Genomic DNA, 15,910 nt, shown 5'->3' on the forward strand with positions numbered 1-15,910 from the left:
CGACGCCGAACAGCAATAACAATTAACGGATTCTGCACAAACCGCGACAACAACTAACTGTGCACACGTTATTATGACTTCCACTGAGCCGAGACCAGCAGCGCGGCGCCTGGCTACTTGCATATTTCCTCATCTCTGCACACTATGCAGATCGCAATGCGCTCTTTGCCATCCGTGGGTAGTGTAACGGTAGGCGACTTCGTGGCACTGGTTCAATTATAATATTATTTTGCGAGTACCATTGCGCCTTCTAGATGAAATGTACCTGATGTCATCCGTTGTATCGTAGAACTTAAGGGGACACAACGAAACGCAGAATTCAATCAACGGCCGATTGCCGGAGAGGTAACACGTCTCCGAATTTTTTATTGAGTTTATATTGGATATTTTTTTTTGGAATATTCATAGGAAAAATATGTTTAATATATTTTTTAAACTCCTTTCCTTTCAGTAAATGTTTTCTTTTTAAAACCATATATGTATTTATTACGAAGAAAAAATAATTTTTACAATACAAAAACAGTGTATACTGCTAAAAAAATATACACGGTATATTTTTTTAGCAGTATACTCAGAGCTGGGATTCAGCCGGTTCGCACCGGTTCGCTAGAACCGGTGCCTAAAAAGTTTAGAGTTCGCCAAACCGGTCCTTAACCCTTTGTTGTCACACAATATTCCGATTGAGATCATGTATCGGAGCACGCTCGGTTTACTTGAATAAAAAAAACCCTTATCCGCACCCCAATGATGCATAGGGCACTGCGTCATATAAACGCAGTGTTATCTTGATCGTTTACACATGAAGGAAAGGTGATCAGCCCTCCGCTTCAGGTACCAGTCCAGGGTTATAATATTGAATAAATATTACAGTGAAAAAAATCACTTATATTTATTTTACCCCCCTTGGGAATCGAACCCGGGACCTCCAGAACGGTAGCCGAGCGTGCTGACCATTACACTACGGAGGCGGACAAGACTGCTTGATCCGCCATGTTGTAAAAATATTTGAATCTCACCAAGAGAAAAAACTATTGGAGAGATGAAAAAAAAATAGTGTAAAAATTCAGTTAAGTTATTGCACTTAGTAAATAGAATATCGTGAAAGTTTTGATGGATTCTTATGTAACGTGTGTGTTATGCAGTGATGGGATTCAAAAGTTTCAAGAACCGGTTCGCCCTTTAGGTACTACCCCCCCTATAAAAAAATAGTTTTTACATTTATTCATTTACTTGTTTTTTATTCTGCACATAAACAGATCATTCACATAACAACTGAGAATGCTCCAAATGCTGATGCGTATCAGCATTTGGAGCATTCTCAGTTGTTATGTGAATGATCTGTTTATGTGCAGAATAAAAAACAAGTAAATGAATAAATGTAAAAACTATTTTTTTATAGGGGGGGTAGTACCTAAAGGGCGAACCGGTTCTTGAAACCTTTGAATCCCATCACTGCATAACACACAAGTTACATAAGAATCCATCAAATTTACATATTTACTACCGCGAGTTTTATTACGCAGCTCTCGATGCACTTGATATAGAAATTATGCTGTATCATTTATATCAAATTATACCGTAAAATGTTTGAATTTGTCGCTAATGCTAATTCGGGCCGTTCTAGCCAATTATTTTGTTTGATTAAAAAATAATAAACTACTCAGACTTTGACGCGACTTTAATTGGCTAATCACTTTGAATTCTGTCGTGGGATCGATGGAAATCAATCGCGCGATTCACGGAAAACTTTTTTGCTGAATCTACGTAAAGTGGATACACTCTCATGACGTTCCATGATTGAGTTCACAACTGTCATCTATGATTGGTAAATATCCATTCTTCCACATTCTACCCCATCTATGTTGAGATGTCAAAAAATGTAAAAATAACTCCTAATTGGAGAAACCTAGATTTGTGAACAAGTATTTGGACACATTCAAAATGTTGTGGATAAATAATGGAACTTTGTTTAGAGTTTATTCTACTCGTGGGAAGCGCTAAGGTGTCAGTTGCCCCGGTGATTCGACTGGGAACTCGAAAATTTATACGTTCCACTTTACTGGAAGAAGTGGTCATCAATTTCGTTTTATTATAGGATATATATTAGGATAGCATGGAACTATCGTGTGAGGATCTTCCTCTCCCTCTCTTCCCCTCCAGGCTACCGATCACAACCAGGCTATCCTCATTGCCACGCGCAACGTGTCCGAAAACTGAAGAATCCTTCTTGTACAGACATTGGCCAGAGTTAAGCCATCCAAATGTAACTCGTGGAGAATGGAGTCGTTGGTGCGTCTAGCTGTCCACGGAATTCGGAGTATGCGCCTCAGGACTAAGGGTGAGGACTGACCGGAGCATTTCGTCGTAACGTAACACGTTACGTTGCGAACATTCGTATAGTCAGTACAGCGAGCCGAGCGCTCCATCCATAGTTTCGGATGCTCGCTGATGCTCGCCGCGAGCGATGTCACGACGAAATGCTCCGGTCAGTCTCCACCTTAAGACGAAGAAGAGTAATAATTTTGTTATTTGAGCAATGAGTATGTTTGAGACATCTATTGTGACACACTCGCTCACAAACGAAGTCACATCCTTGGAGGACCTCTACTGGACTCCGAGAAGGCGAAGTATTATCTCTTACCACCAAGACAGGTCGTGAGTTACATGACTCACGTAGGTCTTGGCAGTGAGCTGTAAAACACAGGGAAGTCACAATAGACCTGACATGGTCGCGGTGACATATTGCTCACTCCTTTCAAGAACGTCACAAATCAAAAATCGTCAATTTTCAGTTGTACATGTTTTCAGAATGCCCAGAAAATGTACCATATCCCAGCAAAAGCGGTATATTTTTTACTCAATATTTACCCGCTACAGGGCAGAAAGTGCGGTTTTTGTATTTTGAAGAAAAGGTATTGTTTAATATTTTTTTTTAAATATACAAAATATTTTTCAAATGGAGAAAAAGCCTTCAAGTTTTACCTAAAAAGATCTGTTGCACAGTAAAAATTTCAATAAGTGGCTTGATATTTATTTTTAATACATTGTATTATATTTTTAAACTTGAAAAACGTTCTCCTGAAAAATCAAGTTTTTTGATTTATGACGTTCTTGAAAGGAGTGAGCGATAAGGGATGCAAGATCCCTTGACCCCAAAAAAAAATGTTTGATGCCTGTTAATGCCGACCCCTGGAGTATGTGTGCTCTATAGTGACGCTAAGCAAATAGCGTACTGCACTTAGCTACTATGGGTTCATTAGCCAAATATTCAAATATTCAGTCCGCGAGAGTCTGCAAATTGCAATTATTTGAAGAGATCTCTTTTTTTATCTTTCGTTTACCTAGACGAGGATGCATGGTCTGCTGAATAAATTATCTAGTCTCTTTGTGTATTCACTTAGCGTCGGGACATAACTGTACTTTTGGGGAAATAGCCAATATCTTTTGTCTTTTTTGCTGCAATACCCAAAGTTCGAACGCGACAGTGTCGGGGAGCGATCATGAAGGCGTAGATGCGTTTGCTTCCGCGTTGCGTTATCTCTTCAGTTTCCTCGTTTATACATTAATACATTCACACACATTCTCTCGTATCTATATTTTTTACATTTGTGCATTCACACTTACTTGTGGCTTGGTGGGTCTCTGCAAAATATATATTATTAAATATGTTAAATATTGTGATTTAAATAAATGTATGCAATTTATGTTAATAATAAAAAAACATAAAAAACACATTATTACATATCCATATGCATACATTCACACATTCTCACGTACCCATAATCACATATACCCTCATTCACACATTGATGCATTCACACATCACTACATACCCATATCCATACATTACATCCTCACGTACCCATATTTTTACATTCACACATTCACACATACCCATATTCACATGTATTCTCGCATTCCCATAATTAAACATACACACATTCATACATACATGCACTCCTACATTTACACTTTCATAGATACCGATATCCAGGTGTATAAACACTTCGTTCATTCATTCACACATTCACACATTTAAATCACATTCACACGTGCCCACATACTCACATTCACACAAACCCATATTCACCTATAATCACATTCACGCATGCCCACATTCATACATTCACCCACCCCCACATTCGTACATAAAATATTTAACGTAAAAAAGCGACAGATACCCGTCAGGTGCTTGCGTAAAGAAGATAGCACGATGTTTAGTACGTCGTATACCTGAAAAGATAATGCTGTGCAGAAGCAAATGCGTCCGCGTCGTCATGATCGCTCCGCTGGTGCCGTATGCATTTTTTACTCCCGGTTCGAGTGCTGATTATGCATATTTTAAATTAGCTGTACTTTAAGTTTTTTTGTACTATAACAGCGTTTTTGTCCAATCTATTCATGAGTATATTTTTTGTTGTTTTGTTGACGATGGAATCGCGTCGAATTTGTTTTGAAAAAGTCGACTGTCATCGATTTTGAAAGTTCGAAATCGCTTTCTCGACAAATTTCAAGGAAATTTCGTAACGATTGCTAAATGATGTATTTTCGTATTATATTACTATTTATCGTAAGATGACTATATTAGGTATGTACCTAATATATATAAAAAAAAATTACATCCATATAGTTTTTTCCACATATATGGAGTTCTACAAATTAAACGCCAAATCTATAAATAAAGTAGTTATACTAATTGTAAAAAAGGTAGATTAATATTCAAACCATCATCCGCACCCAATGGTGTATAGGGCACTGCATCATATAAACACAGTGTTATCTTGATCGTTGACACATGATGGAAAAGTGAATCAGCCTTCCGCTTCAGGTACGAGTCCAGGATAATATTGAATAAACTGCTTGCAGACAGTTTTCAAGTTTTCACCCCTCACAGCGACACTGGTCCAGGGTTATATTGAATAAATATTAGCATTATTATCACTAAACTCAAATCAAAAATCAATAGAAAATGTAGATGAAAATACTAAAAATTTTCTCTCGATTGAATATTTTCTTTTTTCTGTCTCTCTGCAGCCATCCCCCGTCCGTCGGACACGCCGCCCTCGTCCAAGAAGCAGCGCGGCGAGGCGGCCGCCGCGGCGCCGGCGCCGGCCGCCGCCGAGCCGGCCGCGGGCGCCGCGCCGCCGCCGGCCGCGCCGGGCCAGCCGGCCGCGCAGCCGGCGCCGCCGCGCGAGGCGCTCGCCTACGGCTGCCTGCTGCGCAACGAGCTGCTGGGGGCGCGCGTGCACGAGCTGCGCCCGCCGCCCGACGGCCGCGCGCCGCAGGCGCCGCTCGCGCCCTCGCCCTCCGTCTACAAGTACCGGTGGCCCTCCAAGCAGGTGAGATCACATATACCCACCCGCATCCGCCCGCATTCACATATACCCCCATTCACACATTCACACATTCCCACATTCTCACATTCATACATTCACACATTCACACATTCATACATTCATACATTCACACATTCACACTTTCTCACATTCATACATTCACACATATATTTACGCATATCCACATTCACACATTCTCACATTCATACATTCACACACATGCATGTATTTACGCATATCCACATTCACACATTCTTACATTCATGCAGTCACACATTCACACATTTATACATTTACGCATAGCCACATTTTTTTTTTAACTATTTTTTTAAGGAATAACCCGCAAAGTGTCTATTTTAGATGCTAGTCTGCAGGTAGGATAGTAAGGATAGGGAAGGTAAATGTGAAAAACACCCAGACCAGTTGAAAATAAATCTTTCTTGAATTCATTTTGCCATTGGCGGGAATATAACCCGCGACGCCAGTTTTCCAGTCGTGCGTCTACCCAACTACGCCACAGCGCCCGTCTATACATATATACGAATATATTCACACATACCCAGATTCATACAATCAAACATTCTCACATTTGTACAGTCACACATACCTATGTTCACATCTTTGTCTCTAGTGGTTTAAAAAATTAATAACTAATAACTAACTTGAAACTATTAAAATAAAACTCAATTTTGGTGGTCCTAATGCAAGTGTTTAATCTTTAATAAATTTCAATACCATATCGCTCACTCCTTTCAACGTCATATATAAAAATCTTGATTTTTCAGGAGATCGTTTTTAAAGTTTAAAAATATAATAATATGTATTATATTTAAAATAAATATCAAGCCACTTTTTGAACTTTTTACTGTGCAACAGATCTTTTTAGGTAAAACCTGAATGTTTTTACTCCATTTGAAAAATATTTAGTATTTCTAAAAAAATAAATAAACAATACCTTTTCTTCAAAATGCATAAACAGCACTTTCTGGCCTATAGCGGGTAAATATATATGCCGCTTTTGCTGAGATATAGTACATTTTCTGGGCATCCGGAAAACATGCACAATTAAAAATTGACAATTTTTGATGTATGACGTTGAAAGGAGTTAGCGATATATCTAACGTAGCTAGAACCTCCATTTGGGTTTACTCGAAACAGCTTTGAATAGTGAACTGCGTAAAGGTAAGGGCGGCTTTTCCCCTTTCCTGGCCTCTCACTCTACAATCCACCGCCGTCCAGTGCAAGAAACTCGCTAACTCCAAACAGTAATTATTGGTGTGATATCATCTCTCCTACACGACACGGGCCATAGTGCTCGCCCACGTATCCGCCGTAATAGTCAATTGGCTCACTTGTGTCTAGCTAATTAAGCCACAATACTCTGTGGCCGAGCGCGGCGTGTGGTAGACACGCCGCGGTGGGTGATACGACATCCCACATTTTAGAAAGAGACAGCGATCAAATGATAGCCAACATCACAAGTTGTTATTTGATTTGAGTATTGTACTCACATTTTTTGTTTGGAACTGCATTTTATTATATTTTATTTTATTAATTCATTCGGCAGTCACTTTGTGGTAATATCTATTCATTTTTAATATAAATTTCACTTAGTAAATACAACTATTTGTTCAAATCTATTATGACACGTGTTTCGATGCATTAACATCCTATTATTTTTTGACATCTCATCAAAGATGAAGAAGAATATGGAAGTCTGGGGATTTACGGGGCTGACGACCGTCATAGGCTGGTTTAAGTGATCACTTTACACACGTGTAACATTCACCAATTCTACCCATTATTGACAACCACACTACTCAAATTCTTGGAAGTTCTATATATATGAACCAGTTTGGAAACCTTGTTCTTGAATCACTAGAACTTCACTAGAGACATCTATTGGTGAGATGTAATGAAGCTTTTTACTAAGCAGAAACTCTTATATTAGTATGTGAGATCCGAATCCTGGATTATAATCACACACATGAGAAACGCCAGAAAATACCATTTTCATTTTTATTATTAAGCTTATAATTTGACCAAATAATTTATTTATGGACACACTCAAAATGTTGTAAATAACAACTATACAGTTACTTGAAAGCGGCCGTTTCAGGAGTCGTAATAATCGTCAGTTATGTATGAGGAGATGCATGAGTGTGGAAGAGACGAAGAATGTTTGCAAAGACAGAGTGGTGTGGTGTTTGATTCTCTCTGACTACCCCTGCGGTGAAGCGGCATGATGGTTAGTTAGTTAGATAGTATTTCCACATAGATGTGGAAAAACTATTTATTTATTTTTTGATTAAAAGGAATAACCCGCAAAGTCTATATTTTTATAGGCTTTGCCTTCCCCACCTAACGACACCTTCGATCTCGCATTTTTATATCAATACTATTCTTTTTCCAATCCTTACACATATCGCTCACTCCTTTCAAGAACGTCATAAATCAAAAATCGTCAATTATCAGTTGTGCATGTTTTCGGAATGCCCAGAAAATGAACTATATCCCAGCAAAAGAGGCATATTTTTAACTTAATATTTACCCGCTACAGGGCAGAAAGTGTTGTTTTTGCATTTTGAAGAAAAGATATTGTTTTATTATTTTTTTAAATACACTAAATTTTTTTCAAATGGAGAAAAAACCTTCAGGTTTTACCTAAAATGATCTGTTGCGCAGTAAAAAGTTCAATAAGTGGCTTGATATTTATTTTTAATACATTGTATTATATTTTTAAACTTTAAAAACGTTCTCCTGAAAAATCAAGTATTTTGATTTATGACGTTCTTGAAAGGAGTGAGCGATATCTCAACAACTCAAAATGTGAGTTTATGTGTTAATTGTTATATCAAACAGATTTTTTGAGTCTACTAAGTTGTATTTTACTGTTGAAAAACACATAAAAATTTAAATTGTTATAATTGTTTCGCGTAGTTATGTCCGCCTCTGTTGTGTAATGGTCAGCGCGCTCAGCTACCGTTCTGGAGGTCCCAGGTTCGATTCCCAGAGGGGGGTCTAATAAATATAAAAAGTGATTTTTTCACTTTAATATTTATTCAATACCACCCTAAACTGGTACCTGAAGTGGAGGGCTGATCACCTTTCCTTCGTGTGTTAACGATCAAGATAACACTGTGTTTATATGATGCAGTGCCCTATGCACCATTGGGGTGCGGATAAGGGTTCGAATCGGAATAGTTATGCAAAAAAACTGTGCTTAATTTAACAATTAATACATAAATTAAAATGTAGCTATACATAGTAAAAGCCAAATCAATAAATAATTCAAAATATGATTTCCAACTTTTAATACTTATATTTGAGACCAGGTATTTTAACCGACAATATTTCGACTGCGTCCAAATCTAAAATGAATACTTTAAAATAATTGTCATGTCTCTTTCCAGGAGAACGTTGATCCGGCCGCTTACAGCTTATCCCCCGTGTCGGCCAAGTCACAGAAACTCCTCCGGTCACCCAGAAAGGCCACCAGAAAGATATCCAGGATACCGTTCAAGGTAACAACCCCATACCTCATACGAAACCCATACGTGATGAAATGAAGTAAAAATGGGAAAAGCTACCGTAGAACGGGGCTACTTGAACTTTGATGTGTTACTTGAGCCCAGTACAAAAAAAAAATGAAATCTGTATTTTGTCTACCAATAATGAACGTATTGACATGATTCATAGTTTCCCTGACAGGTGACACTTATTGTCACGATACTTCGATGGATAGCACAATCTAATTTTTTTTTGTACCGGGCTCATGTAACACATCAAAGTTCAAGTAGCCCCGTTCTACAGTACATAATTTTTTTATCAAAATAATTTAATTTTTTTAAAATTATAATTCAACAACAAATTATCTACGATTTTTTTTCAATTCAATTCATTTAAATTTATTCAATAATTAATATATACATACATAACAAACAAACCTTAAAGGCGTATACATTAAACACATAAATTAAAAAGTAAGCAAGAAGACTCTTGTTCAAGATGTAGAAGAATCCCGATTCAGAATACTCCTTCAGACACATGGAACAGATCAATATCTAGTGTGATATTGTTCAACATAGCGGTAGCTCTTCCTACAGGCATAACTATCGGCAGGTTGGTCATATATAAAGGAATGTGAAACAATCTATGCCGACGCTGTCTTAGGTAACTATCGGGAATATCCAGACCAATGCTCCGGATAATCATACTGCGTAACAATCAGTAAAAATGCGTAGTAAAATACACATTCCATTTCAATCTCCTCTAGAGAAAGCTTTCTGTAATTGTATTTTTTGTATGTAATGGATGTATGTAATCTACCTTGCAGGTACTGGACGCACCAGAATTACAAGACGACTTCTACCTCAACCTCGTGGACTGGTCAGCGCAGAACGTGCTCAGCGTCGGCCTGGGGAGCTGTGTATACCTGTGGAGCGCGTGTACTAGCCAGGTGACTATTTTGTAATATAATAATAATTTGGATAGTTTGTATAGCGCCATTTTCGTAAAACACTACCCCAGGGGCGCTTATAAAGACATGGATAGTAAGAATAATTGTAGGATGATGATGATGATAATGATATACAAAAAATAAATGGATTAAAACGTCGTCAATCGGTCTCGGGCCGTCGAGTCTGGAGCGGGGAAAAGATGGGCCGACAAATTAAAACACCTTCCTCTTGATCCCATGGGCTGGAGAATGGCCAAGGTGTTGGGCAGGACGCCTTCCCGAGCGATGGTCGTCACGCTGGAGGGCAGCTTGTTGAGCTCCTCGTCATTGTGGATGGCCAACTTCCAACTTCCAACTTATTTAATAATATTAATAATATTATTTATCATACCAGATTCACCCTACAGATGAGATGTCATTACTTGATATGAAACGTGTATGCATGTAAATGCTGGGCCTTAACATATTATTAGAAATGTGTGCTATCTCATTTTTCTCTATTTTGTTTAACCAAACTTACAGTCCGCCTCCGTAGTGTAATGGTCAGCATTCTCGGCTACCGTTCTGGAGGTCCCGGGTTCGATTCCCAGGGGGGTTTAATGAATATAAGTGATCTTTTCACTCTAATATTTATTCAATATTATACTGGACTGGTACCTGAAGTGGAGGGCTGATCACCTTTCCTTCATGTGTAAACGATCGAGATAACACTGCGTTTATATGAAGCAGTGCCCTATGCACCATTGGGGTGCGGTGAGGGTTTTATTATTAAACTTACAGCTAGTTGGTAATATTTATTTGCCGACCCCGATCTAGAGTGATAATTTGATGGTTTTGTTTTCCAGGTGACGAGATTGTGTGACCTCTCGAACGATGGCAACGCCGTGACCTCCGTCTCTTGGAGTGAGCGCGGCGGACTCGTGGCTGTGGGAACTCAGAAGGGATACATCTCCGTGTGGGATGTGGCTGTTAACAAGGAGGTGAGATCAATTCTTCCACTGCTGGCATAATTTATCCGGGAGTTGCAATGCTTATAAGCAGTGGCGTGCACATAATTTTTAATCAGGCTAGGCAGTAGGGTTGGGTAAGGATAAGGTGAAAATATCGTAATCCTTTAGTACACAACCATGATACACGATTTACCCACAACGAAGGTTTGATAGTCCCAAGAATCAACAATAAATATGGGAGTCCAACACTGCAATATATCGTTCCGAACATTTTTAATTTGTTGCCGACGGATGTTAGAGGTCAAAATAAAATGGAACAAAGGCGAAATAAAGGAATGGGTAAATGATCTAGAGTTAATTTTATGAAAATTGTAAAATGTTTATATTCTTATTTTTTTTTCTCTTTTTTATGTGTGTATATTAGGTTAAAATCGTTAAAAACAATAAAAAATGTATTATAAAAAAACTCCACCGATAAGACACACAAGGTGGCTTGGTGGGTCTCTGCAACAAAAAAAAAGTTTTAAATATGTGTCCGCCTCCGTAGTGTAATGGTCAGCACGCTCGGCTACCGTTCTGGAGGTCTCGGGTTCGATTCCCAAGGGGGGTAAAATAAATATAAGTGATTTTTTCACTGTCATATTTATTCAATATTACCCTGGACTGGTACCTGAAGCGGAGGGCTGATCACCTTTCCTTCATGTGTAAACGATTAAGATAACACTGCGTTAATATGACACAGTGCCCTGTGCACCATTGGGGTGCGGATAAGGGTTTTATTATTATTATTAAATATGTTTAAATTGTGATTTCAATAAATGTATACAAATAAAAAAAATAAAAAAAACTATTTTACACAACCAGTGCCTACTAAGGCACTGGTTGTGTTTCTATAAGGAACGCAAGTAATCCAGGGTAGAAACTGCTTTTCTGCCTATATAGAATGCACGCCTCTACTTATAATGACAGAGTTAATTATTTAATGCTAAGTTTTTTTTTCCACAAAAAACAACTAAAAATATCAAGTTGTGTTTTTATATTAAGAGCATTGACAACTTTGTGGTATGGTAATATAACAATTTCTTATCGTTCATCGTTCACTTTGTGTGATACTACTTAAAAATACTAATTCAAAACTAACGGTTTTAGAATAATCATTCCCATCATCAGGTCACATCAGTCTACAGTTCGGCTGTCCAAACTCTAAACATAGTAAGGGACATTTTTTTGTAGTACGTTTTTTTTGCATTTTTGGACTAAGTAGATTCTACTTAATCCAAAAATGCAAAAAAAAGGTACTACAAAAAAATGTCCCTTACTGTGTTTTAAGTTTGGACAGCCGAGTTGACCCGATGATGGAATGGTTATTCCGAAACTGGCAGTCATGAAGTAGTGTTACACAAAGTGAACGATGAATGATAAGGAGAATGTTATATCAGGTTATTTCATTTATTATTTATAGTGTTTACATAATTTAAAAGTTGTCCAGTTCAAAAAAACAGACAAACAAAACAGAGTTGTAATTTTTTTTATCAACTTTACAATATAAAATAAGAATACAGAAAAAATAAAACTAGTCTTACTATAATAATAAAAACATTAAATTTGGTCATTTTTCAAAGAATTTTCAGTAGTGCCATCTTTGGTGCTATAAGACACATGCGCCGTCCGCAAACACTGCTCGTTCAAAAGCATTGAGTCGTGAAATTAAAAACAAATAATATATAGATGTTTATTGTACCTGCAGACAGTTGGTAGAATTCCATATTGAATTGTTGGGTAATGTATCCAAAATTAAACACGGTTTATTTGGTTGAATTCTACATTTATTTATCTATATGTTAATACGTGACGCGTTTCATCTTATCAAGACATTACCAAACACTCAAGTGTGTGTTTGATAATGTCATAATAAGACGAAACGCGTCACGTATTAACATACACATAAATAAATGTAGAATTCAAATCCAATAAACCTTGTTTAATTTTGGATATATTACCCAACAATGTATAGATGTCTTTGACTCTATCCCCTTGATACGATGCTCTGACAGTAATGTGGTTTTGTCCGGATTCAGGTGACGAAGTTGGTGGGGCACATTGCCCGAGTGGGGGCCCTCGCGTGGAACGGAGACATTCTGAGCTCCGGCAGCCGAGACCGCCACATAAGGCAGAGGGACATACGGACACCAGGTACGCCCATTGGGGACATTTATAGTATTATTATCTTATATGAGAGAAATAAAAAAAAAAAAGATATAATTTTGCAAAACAATGTATGATAGATGTTCGAATTGTCTTTTTCACTCCTTTTAAGAACGTCATAAATAAAAAAACTTGATTTTTCAGGAGAACGTTTTTAAAGTTTAAAAACAATGTGTTAAAAATAAATATCAAGCCACTTATTAAACTTTTTCCAGTGTAACAGATCTTTTTATGTAAAACCTGGAGGTTTTTTCTCCATTTGAAAAATATTTAGTATATTTCTAAAAATATTAAAACAAAACCTTTTCTTCAACATGCAAAAACAACACTTTCTGCCCTGTAGCGGGTAAATATTAAGTTAAAAATATGCCTCTTTTGCTGGGATATAGTGCATTTTCTAGGCATTCCGAAAACACGCACAACTGAAAATGGACAATTTTTGATTTATGATGTTCTTGAAAGGAGTGAGCGAAATGTCTTCTTAACTTGAATACACCTACAACATTTTGAGTGTGTCCAAATACTTGTTCACAAAATCTGGATTATCTCCAATAACAGGAGTTATTTTCATATTATTTTTTGACATCTCATCAAAGATGAATACACCTTCCTTGCAGCCCTGGTGTCGGAGAGGACTCTGGCGGGTCACCGGCAGGAGGTGTGCGGGCTCAAGTGGTCTCCCGACGGGCAGTGCCTCGCCTCGGGAGGGAACGACAACAAGCTGTTTGTGTGGACGCAGGTAATTTCAAGAAAAAGTGAAAAGTTTCCTTTATAGTCTTCTTCTTCTTCATCTTGTTGTAGGCCTGTTTTTAAGAGGGATTAGTATCCTGCGATGTTGTTTCCCAGCTATCGACCCATCTCTTTGGTGGTCTGCCCGGGAGTCGTCTACCATGGGGTGGGCCGATATGGGGGAGTCTGGATGATTCCATTCTCCTCCCACGCGCATACCATTGTCTCCTTCGTTGCCTTCCCCACCTAACGACATCTTCGATCTCGCATATTTCCCTGATCCTGGCATTTCTTATTCTATCTCGAAGACTCTTCCATTATAGTAGTTTTTAAAGACCATCTGTGAAAGACCGTGATGTGAGTAACAACACCAAGATGAATCTTGTCAGGAGTTTGGTCCACTTCTCTATGCTGCTGAAACATGGACCATAAAAGCAGTAGAAAGGAGAAAAATTTACACTTTCAAATGTGAAATTTTTTGGTCTTCTTCTAGTGTCTTTCGAGGAAGATCCACGGCGTATCTCTGGTTCACAATATGTTCAGGTTATCGGCGTCCTATATGCCCATACCATTTCAATAGCCTTTCCTTTACCTTACTATTGATGCCTGTTACAGCCAGGCTTCCACGAACTCTTTATTATGTCTCTATGTGACACTCCAGCTGACTGTCTATGTATTCGCATTTCAGAAGTTTCTAGTTGTCTGGAGTAAGATAAACTTACTTACTTACTTCAGCCTTTTTCTTATGTCCGGTATTGAACAATGTCTTTCCTCTTGGACTTCCACAGTTGTCTGTTGGACGTGACTCTCTCCCAATGCAGGCCTGTCACTTTCCTAATGTCATGGGCCATCTTGTCTGGGGCCTACCCACGCTTCCAGGCCTCCACTCAAGCACCCTTTTCGTCCATCTATCCTCAGACATACGTCCCACATGACCTGCCCAGTTCCACTTTTGTTCTGCAATTCTTTGAGCCTCATCTGTTACCTTGGTCTTTTCCCTTATCCAAACATAATTTTTTTTATTTTGAGAAATAAAAATACTATGTTTTTTTATGTATTTTGTTTTATGAGTCATAAATTAAACCCTGAAGAGGGCAACAGGTTGTTGCCGAAACTAGTTGGTTGTTTATAAATATGTGAATGGATCAAAAAAAATAAAGTATTTTTATTTTTCAAAATAATATATCAATATGATCCACAAAGTTTAGGCTTTCAATATTCAAAACACATTATTTTTTTCATCCCTAAGGGATATGTTAAGCATCATTATCTCCATTCTTTTTGTGTTACCCGGAGTGTATATACAATTCGTTTTGTTAGGTTAAATGTCTGGAATCCGTATGTGAGCACTGGGAGTACACATGCATTGAATGTTTTCTTCTTCAGGTGGATGGAAATATTTGGGGATTTTAGGACATTTGATAATTTACCAAATGCAGCCCTCCTGAAGCTCTTCGCCTTTCTAGTTCGGCCTCTGTATCATCCCTTCCCAGTTTGACAGTGTGACAGAGTAAGATATTCCCAGATCTGATACAGAAGCATCTAGGCTACCTGACAGACCTTCTCTTGCAAAGCAATTTTTTTTAAACTAAGTTGCGAAATTTATAGAAAATGTCAAACAAAATTGTATCCCGATTTCACTGTGAATTTACATTTAAAAGCTTTCAATATCCCTGTGAGAGTAAGATAAGATGTGTTAATATAAAATAAATGTCTTGTTGCAGCACTCCCTGTCTCCGGTGCAGACGTACTCGTCGCACCTGGCGGCCGTGAAGGCCATCGCGTGGTCGCCGCACCAGCACGGGCTGCTGGCCTCGGGCGGCGGCACCGCGGACCGCTGCATCCGCTTCTGGAACACGCTCACCGGCCAGCCCATGCAGTGCGTCGACACGGGTAACCCATCCACACTTCTATTCTAATCTATGGCTCTATGACTCTATCCTAAAAATGTCTAGTGTCTATTGTGACTATGCCTCCCCATAGAGATAGCATCTATCTCTGATAAGATCTTAGGTACTTGGGTAATCATGGGTAGTTGTTTTTTTTACCTCTTAATGTTCAACAGTATTCATAACAGTAACAGTATTCAGTTTACATATATCGCTCACTCCTTTCAAGAACGTCATAAATCAAAAAACTTGATTTTTCAGGAAAACGTTTTTAAAGTTTAAAAATAAAATACAATGTATTAAAAATAAATATTGCCACTTATTGAACTTTTAACTGAGCAA

The 15,910-nt window shown here is 38.1% G+C and overlaps 1 protein-coding gene across 1 annotated transcript in view; it reads left to right on the forward strand.

The window, feature by feature from the left end:
* fzr (fizzy and cell division cycle 20 related) overlaps window positions 1-15,910 on the forward strand; it is a 105,088-nt gene that overhangs the window by 79,914 nt on the left and 9,264 nt on the right. The window contains exons 2-8 of the mRNA XM_088271735.1: window positions 5,035-5,339; window positions 8,750-8,860; window positions 9,673-9,795; window positions 10,641-10,775; window positions 12,824-12,938; window positions 13,568-13,689; window positions 15,404-15,572. Coding sequence (XP_088127861.1) covers window positions 5,035-5,339; window positions 8,750-8,860; window positions 9,673-9,795; window positions 10,641-10,775; window positions 12,824-12,938; window positions 13,568-13,689; window positions 15,404-15,572 — 1,080 coding nt within the window. The remainder of the gene's footprint in view (window positions 1-5,034; window positions 5,340-8,749; window positions 8,861-9,672; window positions 9,796-10,640; window positions 10,776-12,823; window positions 12,939-13,567; window positions 13,690-15,403; window positions 15,573-15,910) is intronic.

The sequence above is a fragment of the Brachycentrus maculatus genome, unplaced genomic scaffold, assembly GCF_059751285.1.
Source record: "Brachycentrus maculatus isolate JH-2025_06_01 unplaced genomic scaffold, ASM5975128v1 h1tg000459l, whole genome shotgun sequence".
Taxonomy (NCBI): domain Eukaryota; kingdom Metazoa; phylum Arthropoda; class Insecta; order Trichoptera; family Brachycentridae; genus Brachycentrus; species Brachycentrus maculatus.